The sequence below is a fragment of the Rissa tridactyla genome, chromosome 1 (genome assembly GCF_028500815.1).
Source record: "Rissa tridactyla isolate bRisTri1 chromosome 1, bRisTri1.patW.cur.20221130, whole genome shotgun sequence".
Taxonomy (NCBI): domain Eukaryota; kingdom Metazoa; phylum Chordata; class Aves; order Charadriiformes; family Laridae; genus Rissa; species Rissa tridactyla.
The window spans coordinates 5,841,749-5,861,746 of NC_071466.1; the positions used below are offsets into that span (position 1 = coordinate 5,841,749).

General features: G+C 47.3%; 2 protein-coding genes across 5 annotated transcripts in view; both read left to right on the plus strand.

The window, feature by feature from the left end:
• Positions 1 to 6,683, plus strand: part of NARS2 (asparaginyl-tRNA synthetase 2, mitochondrial) — a 58,570-nt gene extending 51,887 nt beyond the window's left edge. For all 4 annotated transcript variants that reach the window (XM_054181151.1, XM_054181132.1, XM_054181141.1 and 1 more), the window contains one exon: positions 5,858 to 6,683. In XM_054181151.1, the coding sequence (XP_054037126.1) occupies positions 5,858 to 6,002 (145 nt within the window). In that variant the 3' untranslated portion in view covers positions 6,003 to 6,683. The remainder of the gene's footprint in view (positions 1 to 5,857) is intronic.
• A 12,796-nt stretch (positions 6,684 to 19,479) lies between these two features.
• Positions 19,480 to 19,998, plus strand: part of GAB2 (GRB2 associated binding protein 2) — a 101,045-nt gene continuing 100,526 nt past the window's right edge. The window contains exon 1 of the mRNA XM_054215579.1: positions 19,480 to 19,676. Coding sequence (XP_054071554.1) covers positions 19,605 to 19,676 — 72 coding nt within the window. The 5' untranslated portion in view covers positions 19,480 to 19,604. The remainder of the gene's footprint in view (positions 19,677 to 19,998) is intronic.

Below are 19,998 nucleotides of genomic sequence, written 5' to 3' on the forward strand. Positions count from 1 at the left end.
CTCTAGCAAGTAGGCTGGGGGGGGGGGCATAAGAAGTTGGGAGGAGACAGAGCCGGGACAGTTGACCCCAACTGTCCAAAGGGATATTCCATGCCATATGACATCATGCTCAGTGTATAAAGCTAGGGGAAGAAGGAGGAAGCGGGGTATGTTCGGTGTTACGACATTTTGTCTTCCCAAGTAACTGTTAGGCGTGATGGAGCCCTGCTTTCCTGGAGATGGCTGAACACCTGCCTGCCGATGGGAAGCGGTGAATGAATTCCTTGTTTTGCTTTGCTTGTGCGTGTGGCTTTTGCTCTCCCTATTAAACTGTCTTTATCTCAACCCATGAGTTCTCTCAGTTTTACTCTTGTGATTCTCTCCCCGATCCCACCGGGGGGGAGCGAGCGAGTGGCAGCGTGGTGTTTAGTTGCCAGCTGGGGTTAAACCAGGACAAGCAGCATTTCAGACAGTCTTTAGACATGTAAGGCACACATTTCCTCACTCTGATTATCATCGTGTGCATCAGCGGAGAAGATGGCCTCATACTGAACCCTTTACAGTCCAGAAACATTTCTGATCTTCTGGTGTAACACTGGTGGAAATACGCAGTGGCAGAGCAGGTGTTATCTGCTGTCTTAGAATGGATATTACTACGTTGCCTTGGCCTTGCTCCTGCTCCAGAAGGAGAAGACTGAGCCGTGTTGGGCTCTTTTAATTTCTAATTTTCTTTCAAGCTTGAATGCTGGAGTGTTCTGATGGGTCCTTGTGTGGCAAGATAGAAAGGAAGAGTTGGACTTAAGGAACAGCAGCGCTGGTGAGCCACTTGCAATCCATGGCCAGTGACAGCATTCGTATCGTCCTTTAACATCCTTCAGAGCCCACCGAAAACAGGTAGCCCGTCACTGTCCTTGGCAGGTGCCTGGTCCTGTTACTCCTGCTTTGGGGAGAAACCAGAGCGCTGTGCTGGGCCATGCAGAGGCAGGCAGAAAGTCGGTGCTAAAGGCAGCCAAAACACGCCCAAACCCCACTCGTGTCAATGGGAGTGTTTTAGATTGACCTCCTTGAATGCATTTTTTTTGTGGATTCCCAAAAAGTTGTAGCAGAGCAGAAGCTGTCTGAAACCAAAGACGGCATTTTACCCAGCATCAGAACCTGGTGATACTTTGCGTGTTTATTTCCTGAAACGTTCAACAAAACGGTCTTTCAAATGTCATTTCACTAGTAGTTTTTCATTACCCTCACTTTTTTTTCCTTTTTTTTCCATTAGAATATCCAACTTCATAGACTGCAATATCTTTGTTCTTTCAGCCTTATTTTCTTCAGACTGGCTGCGGAGGCTTTAGTATAACAAGAGGGTTACACAAAAGATCAAGATTGTATTTGTTTTGAAAGGAGGCTGAAAAGAATACATTCTGCTTATGAATGGTCACTGGGAGAGCACTGATCTTCATAGGGCCTTGCCGTGCAGCACAGGAGCTCACGATGATGATGATAAAAGGGTATAGGTTTTTAAAAGGATAAAAGGAAATGCTTTTCTAACTTGGCACATCACAAGCTCCTGGAATGTATTGCCAGGGGATGTTGTTGCAACACATACTTTTAGTAAGATTCATATCTCTGAAGAAGGCCTCCAGGTCCAGAATGTGAACTCTGGGGCTAGCTCGGGTCGCAGAAACTTATTTCCCCGGTGGAATAATGTTGCACAGTCCCCCAGTTGCTAATGGAGGGCTCAACTCTCCTCTTAAGTGTGAGCTACTGGGAGAAATAGCTAGACGAGTTCATGACTGGTTTTGAGGTGAGAAGCATCCGATGTCTGGAGACTAATGAATGAAGGAAAACCTCAGGGAGCATTTTCCAGCCTAAAGGGAATTTGCGCTTCATCTGCAGGCAGTTACTTTTTCTTTCATCTGGGAAGAATGGAAAGTTTCTCAATTCCTTTGCTGCTTCTAAGCACGGTCGTCAGAAAGGATTCACAGGCTTGATCCTCAGCACGTTTAATTCAATGGACTTTTTCCATTAACTTTAATGGGTTTTGTTTCGCTCCTTTTGCCAAAATGACTTCTCAAAGTGCTTTGAGATCTCCAGATGAAAGCCCTGGATAAGCAAGGGTAGAATTTATTATTATTGTTCATCTGGAAGAAGCTGAGTTATTTCATCTCCTTACAATGACATTGTAAACTGTTGCCAGCACAAGGGGAGAAAAGATGCTAGGCTTAGTTTCAACTGTCTTTGCACAGGCTGAGATATGCTTATAGATGTCATCAGAAACGTTTGTGCTGTTATTTATATTGCTAGTTGCAGATAGAGTTGTCACCTTCTGGTTTGCCAGTTCTCCTCAGAACTCCCGAGCTGGTACGGTTTGGTCTGCCACGGGCAGCGCCCGTATCCCTCACATTTACGAGGTCTTTCCTATTTCGCAAGTCACCACCCTCCGCATCAGATCTGCCCATCATTTTCCTTGCAAACCCTTGAAAAGCTGCTTAGTGGAGCTCCCCAGGGACAATTCCCAGTGTATTCGTGGAAACTCAAGCTCTTCTTAATGCAGTCTGTATGGAGTGGATAGAGATGAAGACCACCATGCCGTTGCACAGCTTTCATGTTCATATCCTAAGCATAATCTTCATCACAAGGTGTGGGGTGGATGCAACTGAGCCTCAGCAAGCCAAGCTAAGAGCCATCAGCACAGGTAGAAAGCATGTTGGTCACAGGGATCAGAGAAAGTATGTCCCACTCTCAAGCCTGCTGTTCAACTTGCAGGGTAGGCAAAACTGCACCTTGTGTGTCAGTGCTAGTAGGAAGAGGTATGAAGTTATAGAATTATAGAATCATCTAGGTTGGAAGGGACCTTTCAGATCATCGAGTCCAACCATCAACCTAACACTGCCAAAACCACCACTAACCCATGTCCCTCAGCACCACATCTGCCCGGCTTTTAAATACCTCCAGGGATGGTGATTCCACCACTGCTCTGGGTAGCCTGTTCCAATGTTTAACAACCCTTTCAGGGAAGAAATTTTTCCAACTGTCCAATCTAAACCTCCCCTGGTGCAACTTGAGGCCGTTTCCTCTTGTCATAGAATCATAGAATGGTTTGGGTTGGAAGGGACCTTAAAGATGAACATGAACCTGAACATGAGCCAGCAGTGTGCCCAGGTGGCCAAGAGGGCCAATGGCATCCTGGCTTGTATTAGAAATAGTGTGACCAGCAGAAGGAGGGAGGTGATTGTCCTTGCCACACCTTGAGTATTGTGTCCAGTTTTGGGCACCTCAATATGAGAGAGACATCGAGGTGCTGGAGCGAGTGCAGAGGAGGGCAATGAAGCTGGTGAAGGGCCTGGAGAATAAATCTTATGAGGAGCAACTGAAGGAGCTGGGATTGTTTAGTTTAAGGAAGAGGCGGCTGAGGGGAGACCTCATCACTCTCTACAACTACTTGAAAGGACATTGTAGAGAGGTTGGTGCTGGTCTCTTCTCACAGGTAATTAGCGATAGAACAAGAGGGAATGGGTTCAAGCTGCAGCAGGGTAGGTTTAGGCTGGACATTAGGAAAAAATTCTTCACAGAAAGAGTGGTTAGACCCTGGAATAGGCTGCCCAGGGAGGTGGTGGAGTCACCATCCCTGGATGTGTTTAAGACTCGTTTAGATGTGGTGTTAGGGGATATGGTGTAAGGGAGAACTTTGTAGCGTGGAGATGATGGTTGGACTAGATGATCCCAAGGGTCTTTTCCAACCTAAATGATTCTATGATTCTATGATCATCTGGTTCCAACCTCCTTTCAGGGAGATGTAGAGAGCGAGAAGGTCTCCCCTCAGCCTCCTTTTCTCCAGGCTGAACACCCCCAGCTCCCTCAGCCGCTCCTCACAAGGCTTGTGCTCCAGACCCCTCACCAGCTCCGGTGCCCTTCTCTGGACACGCTCCAGCACCTCAGTGTTTTTTCTTGTAGTGAGGGGCCCAAAACTGGACACAGCACTCGAGGTGGGGCCTCACCAGTGCCAAGTACAGTGGGACGATCACTTCCCTAGTCCCGCTGGCCACGCTGTTCCTGATACAGGCCAGGATGCTGTTGGCCTTCTTGGCCACCTTGTCACACTGCTGGCTCATATTCCATGTACTAAGAATTCATATTCTAAGTTCTATGATTCTGTGAAGTTCTGCTTCTGGTTTTAGTGCTTGGTCAGTGGAGCGGAGGAGAAAAAACATTGCGGGGAAAAAAACACCTGAAGATTGAGTATAATGAACGGCTTCCCAAATTTTAACTACTGTTAATGAACTGCAAGGAAAAATAATATTTCATGGTATAAAAAGCATACTGTCAAACGGAGTCTGCCAGGGTGATCTCCTGCAGCTGTAGAATTTGCTGGAGAATATTTCTATTTTGCAAGTAGGGGTGAGCAGTGGCATTGCTTTGGCTTCACTCTGTTAAAATGTAGTCTCTCCAGCCAACAAAATTCTGAAGCACATGCAACTCCAAGCAAGTACACTTTATATATGTATCTGTTTTTAAGCAAGTATACTTAAATATATATAATGTATATTTTGCATATAAATATGTATATATACATATATAAATACATATATACACAGACTATAAAATACACTTCTTCCTTGCGTTTCACTAACAGTAGTTAAAATTTGGGAAGCCATTTATTGCAATCAATCCAATTTTAATTTTTTTTCACAGTGCTTTTTTCCCCTCCACTCTTAGTTAAAACATACCTATATATTTATATTTAAATGTACTTGATTTTTTTTTTTTTTTAAACTGGGATGAAGAAATATTCAAACACGAAGTTTCGAGGGGTGTAATACATCTGGAGTCACTCAATCCCTTCCTAGTGCATTCGTATAAAGAAGAATAACTTTGTGGCCTCAGCGAGCTCAGAAGTGGCCCCATAAATCAATAGAACCACTGAGATGTTTTTCCCCCCTATTAAAATAAAACTGTTGGTGACAATTTATAGCTGTAAATATTGTTCCGGTGTATCACATCGGCTACAGTCCAGCTGGGAAATGGGGAACTCTAAAGAAGACCCATCATCATCTTGTCGACACCCATATATTTGGAATATCTGCTTCCAAACATTTTCTGAGTTTTCTGTACACAACAGGTGCTGTTCTCCAAAATGAAGTGTCTTGTTCCAGAGCTCGTTTTTGGAGAAGTTATGTCCAAGATTTTTTGCTGACTTACCGTGGAAGTAGATGAATCAGTCTGTAAGAGTTGATTGGGGAAAAAGCAATAAAAAGCCATCATAATTAACCTTAAAAGAAAAAAAAAATCTGAAGGAATATTCAGCAGACGGCAAGACCTATTTAAGCTTCTGAAGAAATTACGGGAAGTGAAATGACTTAGACTATTGAAAAGAAAACAGAAAATGAAAGAATTTATTGTAGGGCAGATTTCAGCGCAAGCATGGCAAAGGCTAAACGCTCCCAAGCAGGCGACTCCCACCTCCGGCGGTGGAAATGTTCTGTGATTCTGTCGGAACCTGGGTTTGTGCCTCTGCTAGGAATATTGTAGATACTAAAACTTCCAAAGATGCTCTCAGTGTGAGCATAGGCGTGATGTTAAAGCTGTTCTCCTTACCCAAATGAGTTCTTGCTCCTAAAGAAAACAGGCCCTAGTGTATTGGCAAAGCAGAGCTACGCTGGTTAAAATGCACGTACACTTGGGGTTTCTGCTAAAACAATTCCGCCTGTCAGGGAACTGCACCTCTTCACACCCTTGACCAACGCCAGCTGTGTTGGCAGAAATCCAGAGTGGTTAGGGTCAAAGGGAAGTAATTAAGATGGAAAGCCAAACCCTAGATAGAAAGCTGGCTGTAATTACATCGGCATAACCGTGCTGCAAATGTAACTGTCTGTTTAAATTACAGGTATCTAGACCTCCGAAAATTCGGCTCAGTTCCTCATGGAGGCTTCGGAATGGGATTTGAACGCTACCTGCAGTACATCTTGGGAGTTGACAATATCAAAGACGTTATTCCTTTCCCCAGGTTTTCTCACTCCTGTCTCCTGTAGCTCGGCACTTGACTCAGGTGGAGAAAACTGCTGGTGCGACGATACGTATATAACGTATTAGGATACGAACAAGTGTGTTTTAATAGGAAATCAAGCTAATTTTTATATCAGCGAAACCCTTGGTAAATTTAATACTGAAAATCGAATTGAATATTGAAAATTATGTTCTGGTGAGACTACGGAAGCACACTTGCAGTCAGTTTGATGGCAGTTCATGTCTTCAGTGCGCTTCAGGAGTGTTAATAAATCCCACTTAACTTAAGGGTTAAGATTCTCGCGAGACCAGTACGAGACATTGAAGTACTGAATAAGTGTTGTTGGGAGGTAGTGGGGGGGTTTATGTGAAATATTAATAAGGAGGTGTGACCTAAAATGGTCTGGGAGCCAGGACTGCTGTGAGGCTTTAATAGGCTTTAATTAAATGCCTGCACAGTGCTTTGAAGACAGAGTGTTATAAAACGGTGAAGTATTGTTATGGCTGTGATGCACTTGCTCTTATGAAATAGCTACTATAAAGCATGGTTCTCCCCACTCCGAGTTAAAAGCAAATATTATTTACCTTGGCGAAATCAGCCAAACCTAGCAAGGAAGAATGTCACGTTGGAACTGCTGGAGCGCGTTAGGTGCATGATGTTGATTTTGTGAATCATCAATAAAGATGTACGCTGGGTTGTTTCGTAACTCTGAATGGTTTCTTCTTCTGTTATAAAACCGTAGCGCTCACCATCACAGTGTTTCCTTCAGTGTCTTTGGTAGCTCTTTCCTTTTCTGTATACCCAAATTAGTTGCACAACTTCTGTGGGAGACAGCTGTTTTCTGTCTCCAAGAGAGCACATGTTCATAGCAGAAGTAAATGTTCAGTTAGATGAGAAATTCATTCATCTCCCCGGAGCCAACTTGCAGTTTATTGGTGGTTTCTTTGTTGTTGCTTTGCTTTTTTGTTGCTGTTACTGAGAAAATCTCTCATGTGCTCATCGGACCAAGCAGTTCTGTCTATATTTTGAAACAACCAACATGTGCTCCCAAGCATCGCATGTGTATTAAGTAATTGCTTATCACTGTAGGATCTGAACTCCTTATCACCATAGGATCTGAACTCCGTGCAGCCGTCAGTGGGTTTATGCCCTCAGCTTCCTTGCCAGGTAAAGAAATATTCATTTCTGTTCTGAAGACGGGAGTAAGGGCAGATCAAGTGACTTGCCCAAGGCAATTGGAAACCAGTGGTTTATTTGGGACTTGAACGGAGTGTTTCCAGCATCCCTCTTCCCTTCCAAATTATCGCAATCCAGCAAATGGTCATTTGCATAGTGCTTACTACTCAGGAGCCCAAGACAGCTGCAGTATAAACAATATATATAAAGAGAAAAAGCAAGGTAACAGCCTTATTGCTAACGAACCCCGTGCAAATTGCCACATATGACATGAAGTGGCTGCAGAACAGCCCTGAAGACTTTATTTTACAAGTAGATGAAAGAGATTGAAAAATAGTAATCAAATAGCATTGCGCTGGTAATATTGCAGTCACAGTTCGCTCTGGAAGGGCCATATAATACTGCACCTGGAGTATCTAAAAATACGTATTTATGTCACGTGGCACCTGCCGCGTTTCAGTTTGGTCCGTGGCTGGGACTCTTACGTGTTACAATCACGCGAACATCACCACAAGGTCATTGCTTTGGGGTGTTTGTTCCGTGCACTGAGACGTTCCCTGCACGTCGAGATTCTTTTTCGTATCTCCTTCATCTGCTTGATTAGGCAGGTGTTAACTGTGCATTTGCTGGTTTGCGTTTCCTGGTACAGCCTGAGTTGGTAAGTCTGCTTCCACGAAACGGTTCAAGCACCTGCCTTGCCTTCGAAACCACGGAGAAGTTCCTACATCAGACACCCGAGTGCCTTCCTGCATTTGGACCATCTCTCTCGGGGGTTGGACTAGATGACCTTTAAAGGTCCCTTCCAACCCAACACATTCTGTGTTTCTCTGATTCCTTTCAATGCATTGCTTTAAATGTTATTGCTGGCTTTTATGTTTTGGAATTACTTCTCTCAGCAGAAAGATGTGGAAAGAGTACAGCTGCCAACCAGCCCCATCCACACCATGTTGCTAAATAACTCGCCATGAGCAGATGTCGTTATTGAGATCCTTAGTCACCGGTTCTGTCACAGTTGCTGTACATGGGAGTGCTTGAACTGGAAGCCCATCTGCTGAAAAGAGAGTGGGTGGCTGGCAAAACCATCTCCCGTCCACTCTGCTCCCTCATCCCCACGGCAGCTCTGGGCTGGCTCTGTTGGGTTTGGCATCGGCTGGGCTGGTGTCAGCAGGAGGTGGTTGATCACCCTGGGAGACGCCAGCCCTGATGGGCAGGGTGGGGCTAAACAACGACAGGTGAAAAACAAGGTGTAGAGAAGAAGACAATGGAAGGTGCCAAAAAGTTGTAGGATGATGTGGCGTGAGTCACAAGTTACAGGGAAGGACAGGAGGACTGTTTCAAACAGGCTCGCAGAGTGGCTGTCAGGCCCTTATATGAGGTGACAGCTTGCAAGAACCAAGGACTGGTATGACCCACCCTTCATTCTTTGCCTTGATCAAAGGTTGTTGCAGGACAGAAGGAAAATTTGAACCTTTGATTTATAGATAGGTATATGAAAGAATGTCAAAAGTTTGGGATTTTTGTTTTGGTTTGGGGTTGGGTTTGTTGGTTTGTTGTTTGTTTTTTTCTGGTGGCAACCATTGCAGGAAGGCCCACGTTTAAGGAAGATGTAGCAACGATGCACCATAAGTGCTTCTGGGTGCGTTTCTGACTATGCATCCAAGAGGAGCGTTCTCCCCAGTCTTCTACACGTATTTCTGTTTCATTCAAATATACTCAGTGAGTTGGAGATCCGATGGGCAGGGTTGAGCTAAGGGGGCATTGCCCTTGGGTCTAAAAGCTCATCCAAAACACTACCATCAGTAATCTGGCTGAATAAGCAGGAGGAGGGCTGGGTTGTTCCCAACAAAACTAACCAGGTGAATGTTCAGGCTCAAAAGGGAGAAGAAAGGGTTGTCCAGTCTTGGAAACAGCCTTCAACAACATGCGTTGTCTTTCCTAGTGGTGGGAAAGAGAAGAAGGTGGAGGCTGAGGTCCGCGTGTATGATGGCACCGCTTAGGGTTAATACCGGGATTGACGTTAGTGTGAGAAGCTTGATTTATGGGTACCCAGCAAGGGTGGGGGCTGCTCTTTCCCTCCAGGCTGGCATTGTTCACCTCGTGCTATGTATATATAACATCGGCTGGTATTGCCGAGGAATGCGACATGTTTTCCCTGGGATTTCCATGTGGAATGTCATGTATTTCCTTCGAATCTCCTCTCCCAGAGTGAAACGGAAGTTAATCTGGAGGACAGGGGAGGTCGTTCCTCTTGGACGTGTAGGCAGGGAAACGCACTGCAAGTTTCTTCGATTTAAGCCATTTTCTTTGCTACATCTTTGCTTAGAGTCTGCGCTTCGGCAATGGCTGAAGCCAGATAAAACCTCTGACTGTTCTTCAAATAAAAAAAACCAAACCCTGTTATTCTTTGCACACAGGAATCATCTCTTAGCCTGAACGTGCAGAGCAGTATTGGGGTGTTCGCAGTGCGGTGAGCGGTCAGCTCTCGAGCCCAGGTGACCAGCACGGTCTCTTCTAGCGTCCTTTCGGTAAGTATTTCTTGAAGTTTCGGTTCCTCAGCAGCCGGCACTGCCTCTTTTCAGGTTTGTCTTCGCTTTGAGCTTCAGAAGAAAGAATCGGTGTCGTTCATTACTGCGTCTGTGGCTTTGCAGCATTAGGACGGGGTGATGGGAGAGCAACACCGCTGGGAATAAAAGAGCAATGCCATAAACTTTGCATAACCAAATGCCAGCCTCTCAGAGGAGTGTTTAGAGGAAAACCTTTATTTTCACTTGAAGAATATCAGATAATCCCTTTACTTAAGATTTTTATGTGCGGGATCAAAGTATCCTGAAGTACTCTATTTTTAATTTAAAAAATAATACCCATGGAAGCAACACCATGACTCAGCCTTTTCGCTTTTAAATCCAAAGGAGAGCAAATGCGTGCTCTGAAGCTTGTAGTAGAGATTGCTGTTCTCTCCCTTATGATTTATGTTGTGACACCATGGCAGTGTCTAGATCTTGGACCGTTGTACTAGCTCCTGTACTAGCAGAAAGGAAAAGATACATGACTGGGCCAAACGTTTCAAGGCCAGCAGACCGGCGCAGGGATTTTAACTGAATTACTCGTATTCCAGCCCGTCGACCTGAGGGATAAGCAGCAAGGTGCCCAGCTCAGCGGTCCTCTCTCCCCTGTATTTGGCAGTCGTTGTCATTTATAAAGCATCACTTGTTTGAGGGAATGCCAAAACTTTGACGGGAAACGTAACGTACAGTTTTTGCTTGCTGGACTAATATTGATTGTTTTGGAAATAGCTTATAGATGTGTTTTGCTTTGGGGGGAGAAGGGGAATAATTTGCCAAGAAACACTTTGGTCATTGTTTCCATTAAATGTGCGTATAGAGATAAATGTGGCTTTGCTGCTGCTGAAACCAATAACAGTCGTTATTATTGTTGGTTTAGCCTCTGCCTTACGCTTAGGGAGAACTGGGAGATGGGTCCAAAGGAGAAATAAGAAAGACTTTGTATAAAGATTGACAAAGTCCTGATTTCCTCAGATCTAACCAAAGCTGCCGAAGCCACAAGAATGGCGGTCTCAGGGGTGAATTTATTGTTTTGTCTTACTGCTCGTTGCAGAGCCGTGACCTTCGGAAGGATTGTAAAGTTTTATTTTATGATCCTGCTGGTAAAGAGACGTATGTAATTTACTATACGAGTTCTTACAGACTTGGCTAACAACAAGTTTGACCCAGAGTTCAAAGAAATTATGGCTCCTGTTGTTTTACTGCTGCTGTGAAATGTATTATTATCTGTCCTACAGCTGTGTCTCGGTGTCGGCTGCACAAGGTGTTCGGCAAAGATGCTGTAAAGGGAGAGCTTTCGCATAAAGGGCAGGAGAGAGACAGGATGGTGTGGCCATTTAAAAGACATACACTAGCTCCATCAGAAATTGCGGGCTCGATAATGGGTGAAATGTGGATGAAATGACTTCAGGATCCTTGTTGCTCTTATCGCCGACGCTGTTTTACTGCGGGGAAATTGAGGCACGGAGCAATTAAGCCGCTTGCCCAAGGTTATGGAAGACGTGTGGCGGCAGAACCATGGAACTGACCCAAATCACCCCAATCCTTGCTCGGCGCTTCCCCACGAGACTTCCCTCTGTTTGCCTTTGGGTTCTCTGCCACACCAGGAGCAAGGCAGGATGTTTGCAACTGATCCGGTTTCAGACGCATTTTTGGCATTTCTAAGATCCTAGACTGTGCTTCAGTGACTTTTATCTATCCCTGTATGTCCCCAGGCCCTTCAGAGATAGCAATCCTGCTGTTTATTACTCTTACAACTGATTTTTTTTGTGAATAAATTGAGGCAGCCAACAGAGTACATCTTCAGTTTTTCTTTGCAAAGCTTGATCTCGCTTTTTGCTCTTCGCCAATAGCTGTATCTCTCACTGTCTTCAGCGGGTTGATGCACCGATACTTTTATGTGCTGTAAAAATGGAGGTCTAAATTTTCAGAAGTCGCCGATTGTATGGGTTGCTGGCAAAAGAGTACACAACTTGCCCAGAAAAAATCTTAGTGTGGTCCGGGAGGCGGCCTTGATAATTCAGATAAACGCCTAAGTTTCCGTATTGAAATATTCTGTACTATCTGCCTTGACTTCCAAAAGTTGCTAGATTTCCAGCCACAAGGGAAAATAATTGTATTTAACGGACACAATGACTTTGCAATGATAATTCTATGGTGCCTTTACCTCCAGAGTGATTTTTGAGCATTAATTCAGTGCTGTCTGCATGGCGCTTTGAAGATCGTGGGCTCTAAGCGCTCAGTACACCGTGATTAAGCCTTGTGAATCTGGCTTGCGATCCGTATCTTTCGGAGACACAGGTCTCCTGTTTTCTGCGTGTCCCTCGGCTTTGCGGCCGCTCTGTTGATGAATGCGTGGCCACAGGCTGCCTGTCCAAGCAGGCGACAGCGGGACGCCCACCCTAGAGAACTTCAGGGCTTACTGAGCTCTCTGTGGTGGTGCTGCCAGGGCTTTTCACACAGCTGTGAGAAACCCGGTGCTCCAGGTGAGCGCAGAAAAGTGCAGATGAAGGGACTTGCCGGAGCTACGGAGGGAAGCAAAGCCGGAGTTAGGATCAGGGTTAGATTTCCAGGCTCCTCTGCCTGAGTTGAGAACAGGTTTCTCCCATTTCTGCATGAAAGTTACAGAAAATGGGAGCCTACAAGAAAGCTGGAGAGGGACTTTTTACAAGGGCTTGTAGTGGTAGAATGAGGGGTAATGGCTTCGAACTGGAAGAGGGGAGATTTAGATTGGATATTAGGAAGAAATGCTTTACTGTGAGGGTGGCGAGGCACTGGAACAGGTTGCCCAGGGAGGTTGTGGCTGCCCCATCCCTGGAGGGGTTCAAGGCCAGGTTGGACGGGGCTTGGAGCAACCTGGTCTAGGGGGAGGTGTCCCTGCCCAGGGCAGGGGGGTTGAACCAGATGATCTTCAAGGTCCCTTCCAACCCAAGCCATTCTAAAATCCGTGCTCAGGCAGTGGCCAGTTCGCAGCTCCAGGAGATCCAGCTGGGAGTGCTTACCTACTGCAGAGCTTCTGGCATCGCTGTACCCGGTGAGGCCTCATTTCTGGCACGTTGGAGTCACACGATGGCATCTCCATGAAGCACTTGAAATGACCTCCACAGTGGTTTAGTATAGAGAAATGGCCGTGTGTCGTTCAGGCTTGCCCAACAGTGCGTACACCGCATCGTAGCCGCCGAGAAGGGGCTGTGCCCAGCAGCTGACGTGCTGGGAAGGGAGTGCTTTAGGTGCCTCTCCGTAAATACTCACGGGTGGTGCTTTTCCACATCACCCTACGCGTCTGAATGCTGCCACCCACAAAACCCAAATAACAATGCAAATCAAATCTGAGGGCCTGGGTTATACAATGCCTTCAAACAGCCTTTCAAATTCTATTATTATTAACAGCATTAATGAATTATTAGCATTTATGGTCATTTAGAAAGTATAGGGTTTCAAGTATTCAACGAATTTAATGAGCCTATTTGTTAACGAACTTGATGGATGACTTGCCGGGCAGGATTGCATTCCCGACTCCTTGGAGTACATGCTAAAACACGGCGGTTTTAGGACCGTGTTACTCCAGTCCCTGGTTGAGATCCGGTACCATCTGTAACAGTGCTGGTACAGAAAAAAAGGAAGAAAGTTTGTGCTAAGCCCTCTGAGATAGAATATTATCAAGTGTTCATTTCCCAGATCATTAGAAACTCAAAATAGCCATCTGGCCAGAACCAGAGATGCGTATGCCCGCCTCTACGGCGTAACAGCGTTCAGCTGGGAGGGTGGCTGCTCTGTAGCTTTTGGAGCTGAAGAGCTTCCTTTGCCGCAGATCTCAGGGAAGTCTCTTTGCACTTCGGTCTTTTTACGGTTGATCTGCAGTTCAAAATTGAACCGATTTTTAGGAGGTGTCTGCTTAAAATGCAATCGACATTTCAGTGAGACATCTAATAGGCTTCCTATGCCTCCAAACGGCCTAAAACGCTTTGAAACCACAAGAGCGTATCACCTCCGCGCGTTACTCCAGTGATTATTTTCACTGTTAAAAAAAGTGCCATATTTCAGTCTCCATTTGCCTGGCCTCAGCATCTGTCGGGAGGATATCGGTGTGTCTTAACCCTCAGCATTCCGGGGGCGTTAGAAAAAAACCGCAGGCTCTTGAATTTGCAAAATTTGACCCAAAGTGCGATGGGAACAGGCTTTCACAAGCTGCTTCCGTGACTTAGTACTGGTAGGAGCTGGGGGGGTCTGAAAATAAGGTCTGTGCTGCTGGCTGCGCCACATTTATCAGCTGCTGCTCTCACCTATAGATTACCTGTAGTAGAGCTCTAAACCAGCTGTAAACACAGTATTTTGTGTGTTCTTTATTCTCAGCTGGTGACGTGCAGTGGAAACCGAGGGACTCCTTCCTCGTCAGCCATTCACTCCTGCTCACGGTCTCCGCTTCCCTACTTGTACAGTAAGAATAATAAGATTTATACATCTCAAAGCATCATAGGTCTATGCTCCAGTAGTTTTAGCTCTAAGCTGTGCATAGTCCACAATTGTAAACCAACATAGATACATACTCTAAATAATTTACACTTTCTAGGAGGGGCTTGAACGTCATATCACAGCAATGACTTCCTTCTTCTAATAGAATTTTTAGTTCATTATATTGCCTGTGCAGTGCAAGCTCATATCCTGAAGGGGTGTCGCTGGAAGGAGGAGTAGGAGGAAAGCATCTGTTTTTATTCTGGCTTCTGTTTTGACCAGCAAATATAATGGCACATGACCGTTGAGCTGACAGTAATCCAGTTACAAAAGTCTTCAGAGTTACGGCACCAACCAAATTAAATTTGATTACATCCAATTATGCTGAAAAGCCAGACAACAGCTCTTAGCTTGGGGTGAAGTAACTTCTTGCGATCGCATGCGGGGTGGCCTTGCGGGGTGTCAGGAGGATAATTGCTCGTTTGCTCTACCACAGAGCACCATCTGCTCTTGAAGTCATGCCTAAGGATGTGAGAGTGTACCGGGGTCGGGTAAACAGGCAGGGGAGCCTGGCGAAGATTTCTCCCTCCTTCTTTTATTATCATTTGTTTTATGGTTGCTTGCCCTGGGCCCAGCTGCAGTCAAAGCCCCATTGTGCCAAATAGTGTCCGTAGAGGGAGTCCTTTCCATACAGAGCTTCTGGGCTCATCAGGAATAAAAAAAAAAAACCAAAAAACACCACAACAAGGATGAAGTGGCCTTTATGCTTAAATCAGAATAGGGGCCGCGTCTGGAGCACTGCCTGGTGCTCTTTCCACCGAGCAACGCTACAATGGTTTTCTGTTTTGAGAAGGTGAGAAAAAAATAGGAAAACTCCCAGTTTCTTTCTCTTCCATGGCGGAAACTGCATAAATCGGAGGGGGGGGGGGGGCAGGGATAAAATGGGTAAAGGTAGCTGCCAAAAATGTATCTGGATCCAAGCATGGATCCAGTTTGCATGAGGAACTCATCCATCCTAGAAGGAAGGAGCAGGCACGAAGAAGCTCTCTCTGGGTCCAAAATTGAGAAATATTTCAGTAGCGTTCTGCCCCAGCTCAGCTCCAGGCAAAATTACTTCTAACTGTCCAGTTTCCCGAGGGAAGCAAGGACTGGGCTTCAGTTTGGACTCCGGTTCCCAAATAGGAAAACCCATTTAATTATCTTCAAGGGCAAGGACTGGAAGTGTCTGCATCCACAGGCACCGTCTGGCTCAGCATCCCGGCCCCTTCCCCGTGCTGCCCGGCGGTCCTGCGTCCATTCTTGATGGGATGTGCTGTTTTTTGCCAGAGGGAGGACAAAGCAGATTTTCTCTGTTGTTTTCCCATCGCCACCACTAGCAACTGGGCCATCAAGTCCAAGGGAGCGTGTGCGCCCGGACACCAGCGAGTCATCTCTTCCCTTCTCTCTCTTTTGAGTCTCCATTAAGGTATCGGAGCTCTGATGCCCCTGTCTTTGCCGGAACGCTGTAGTGAAGATGCTTCAAACTGTCTCATTATCTGATCAAAGCATCCTGTGCTACTATTCCTCCCGCTCATGGAAAGCAGCCAGTGCTGCTGGAGCCGCTGTCTGTCACCCCGAGGAAAGGACCGTCTTGTGGTTTGGCTTCGCTCGCGGCGTTTTTTGGGGGCCTCGCTCTGCTCCTTTACGGAGGGTGGCCGGCTTGAAAAGACTCGAGTTCTTGAAAGAGGTGATTATTTTTTTTTTTTTTTTTAACCTTGAAAATTCTTCATGAACTAAAAAAAAAAAAAAAGCTGCTTCCATCTAGCTCTGCCGCAGGAACTGTCTCGTGAAGATAAAGTCAGGTCCTATTGTTGTGGAGCTGGATCTCATGAGACCAAGCGTTCGCTCGGAATTGACAAGCGGGCATGCAGCACCAAGCAGCACAGCAGATTTTTAAAGCTTCCCCCCACCCCCGCCCCGGCATGTTTCAGTTTATATTAACCTCAGTACAGGGCATTTCCAAGGGATTAGTGCCTGGCTGGGGCAAGTAGCCCGAAGCATTTCGGCCAGCTGGTCCCTAATCCCCAGGAAATGCCCAGCGTCTCCATCCATCCCCGCTGCTTACCCCAGCGACCCGCGGCCAGGGGGGGAATTGCTCTGCCTGCAGCCCTCCCTTCGGTCGGTAGATGGCACAGCTCATTTAAATAAATTTGGAGCCGGCCGGGGAAGCGGTGGGCATTGTGGTTTCTTTCTTAGAAGTTCTGATCTTTCACAGATTTCGGTTTCAGCCAAGAGCAAGGAAGCACACTGAAGGTTGTGATTAAAAACCCCGGAGGTTTCTGCAGGACAAAGTGTAATCTTTTTCGTGTGCCCCAGCACGTTAAACTCGCGGCACAAGGGGTTTTTTCCTTGGAAAAATGTTTTTCTTCCTGCCCTACCCTTGTGCGAGGAATATGATTTCTTACATGGCATCTCTTAATTTCTCCCTTGCTATGCCTGCTAATTCTGCTGTTCCCTCTGCAGTTGCTCCTGCTGGCAGAGACAAATTCTCAATGGCTTCGTATAACTCCCTCATCGCGTTTTTCCAACACGAGGATGTGGTTTTCACAGTTTTCCGCCAAGGCTGCTGGCTGTTAGCTCAGACTCCGGAGATTTACGCAGTCAGCTGGGGCCAGCCCGAGTTCAGTCTCCGCTGCCGGTTGGAGGAACAGCTTGAAGTTGGTAAAACTGTTACGAACGTGCAAGCGCTGCCAAATCAGAGCCGCGTTCACGACATCCATCGTCTTTAACTCCTAGAGGCACTGGGAGTAATATTTGTATTTCTGGCCAAATGCTTTAAGCGGGGCCAGCATTATAAGGCATTGCAACGTTACATACATTGGATCATATGTAATCTGGCAGCCCGAGGCCAGAATTAACTCGCTGTTCCCACCCTGAGTACAGCCACGATGGAATTAGGGAGACATGTTCACATGGAGCGCCTTTGTTTTAAACATATTTCACATTTGAGATGGCAACGTACTTAAGCATACAGAAAAGGCAACCTGTTTCCCAGCCCCAAAGTCCCGGCAATCTGAGCTACATGTGTCAGGTTTTTGCAACAGGCATCGCCAAAGGCATGAAAAAAAGAATTTGCAGGGGTGCTTCATGTTTTGGACACCGTTCAGATATATCTTGTGGTATAATCAAGTCAGTAAATGCGATCCAGAAGAGGGGATGAGTGGAGAGAAAGGAGAGCACAGCAAGGGAACAGGGTAATAAACCAAAGGCTGCGACGGAATATGTAGAATAATCCATTCCAATTCACACGATAATAATTATGGAGCATTTGTTTAAAACATCCATCGCCCAAATGAAGTGTGCGTGGTGAAAGTTGTTAACATAAAAATGCGGACGGGGTTCTCCGCAACTGGTTTTCAAACTGATACCGCTTTGCCTTGGTGTCAGTATGAGCGAATTCCTGACCTGTGAATCATTAACGCACCCCATGGAATGGCTTTGCACGATACCTACGCATTAATCGCGATGCTCTGCTCTCAGTTAGGTCTTCATAAATCGCCCGCAGGTCACTGGCCTCCCTGAAACTGCCCTGGGTTTGGGGAAGATCTCTCAAGCGCAGGTCACCAGGAGGCAGTTTTCCCTGTGGATGCGCAAAGTGGCCTCTAACCCGGGAGAGTTTGCGGCTGAGACTCTCGCTCTCGTGCAGGGTGAATGGATGGAGCTCCAGAGCACTGAGTAAGGCGATGCCGGCTGGTGCCGGTGCAGAACTGGCCTCTCCATCCTCCCCTGCCCTTGGCTCCATCGGCAGAGATGGGTTAGCTGAGCTGACCATAGCCACTGTCTGCACAGAGATTTCCCAGCGCTTGACTCAGATCAAGCCCTTCCTTTGGGCAGTGAAAAGGTAGAAAAATCATTTCTAGCCTTTGCGTTTCGCTGGCAGGAAAAGAAAAACAAAGCTGTTGAAAAAATACATTCCTCACAAATAACATACTCGCTCTTTAAGGGGTTATTCCCCTCTCTTATGTATTCACAAAGATGATAAACAACATATGGCTTAACTGTGCTGTCCCCATCTTGCAAAGAGGTGCCGTGCCTACCTCCCAGAGGCACCGGGAGTTTTAATTACTGCTCTCAAGTGATGCAAGATCCTCGTGCGAGCGGCATTCCATAAAAGATTGTTGTTTTTTTGACGTACCATAGAGCATCCAGCCAGCGTTGGAGCTGTTATTGCACCAGCTCCGGCACAAACACGTAAAGGAGAGACCGTCCCTGCCCAAGGAGGTTGGACAGGCCGGGAAGTTGAGGCAGGAATGACTGAATGTGCCCGAGCAGGTTTGGGGCAGAGCTGCCGTATACAGACAGGTCTCAGAAATCCATCCCAAGCAAACAACCCCCAGTTGTATTTTCCTAATAAGCGTATTTTCCGTGAGCGTGGTGTGGGCTGGGAGGACTCGGCTTTTACGGGTGCCATGCCCAGGTTTCTGGTTCTAAGGATGCAGCAGAAGGATAATCCCACTCGCAGGGCTGTGGAGGGAAGTTTTTTCGCTACCTGAGCTGGGGAGAGGATCAGACTTTTAAATGTACAGTGTTTCTAGATGTGGAATATGATAGTTTATCTCAGCCGGGGTATAATACGCTGTAATACGAAACGTGGCTTGTCTGCATGAGACTCCAGTGGCAGTCAAATCCCCTTTCAGTGGGCACAGCTCCATTATTTAAAAATCAATAACAAAATATGAAGCTTTCATCGATTCCCCTCATTTTTTTTTTTTTATTTTTTCTTTTTTCATCCAGGAGGTGTTTTTTTTTTTGCTATCACCGGTGTCTGGCTGTTTCTTACTCAACCTCTTTGTTTTCCTATGGCACCTTCCTCTCGCACAGGAGCCCCTGGGCGCAGCGGGGCGAAAGCCAGCATCTCCTTTTCGGGGTGAGAAGGGTCTTTTCCATCAATGAGAGGGGAAGGGTCCTGGGGTGATTAAACCTCACAGCGGCCGGGTTTGGTGGAGGAAGGGGGGGGGAGGCGACTTTTTGATGAAGGTAGCGCTGCGGTATGTGTAAAGTTTCTATATAGTGGTGGGGAGGCGGGAAGGGGGGGGGGGCGGTCAGGAAGGAGAAGCAGCCCCTCCCGGCTGGCGGGGAAGCCTCCGGGGGGGCGGGCAGCCCCTCTTCCCCGCGGGGTTTGTATCTTTAAAGCGGGCTGGCGGGGCGGGAGGCGTGGTGAGCCGGGGAAGGAGCCAGTTTCCTGCTTTCCCCGCTCGCAGCCCGGCGGCGGCGGCGGGGGGGAGGCGCTCCTCGCCCCCCCCCCCCACCCCCCCACCCCCCCCATATCCATCCATCCATCCACCCACCCACCCACACATCCACCCATCCATCCACCCATCCATCCTCCCACCCATCGCCCTCCATGGGCCGGCGCTGCCGGCGCTGAGCGCCGGGGGAGGCAGCGCCCGGCCGCCGCGATGAGCGGCGGGGAGGTCGTGTGTTCGGGCTGGCTCCGAAAGTCACCGCCGGAGAAGAAGTTAAGGAGATACGTAAGTCTCAACCTGCCCCATTTCTCATCTCTCTACCCCGGGATCTTCTTTTTTTCCCTTTCCTTCTCCTTTCCTCCCCTAGCCGCCGCCCGCCCGCCCGCCCCGCTGCACCTGCAGCCGCCTCGCCCGGCGCCGCGGAGGCTGGGCAAGGAGAGGGGGGGGTGGCACTTGCCCGGGCTGGGAGGGGTTGGTGGTGGGTCCCAGCTGCTGGGGGAAAAGGGGGGTGGAAGCATCTCCGAGACACCCCCCACCCTCCCCCCCCCAAGCTCGGGCTGGAGCGGGACGCGGGTTTGGGGGCAGTTCTCGCTGCGCCCCGCGGTGG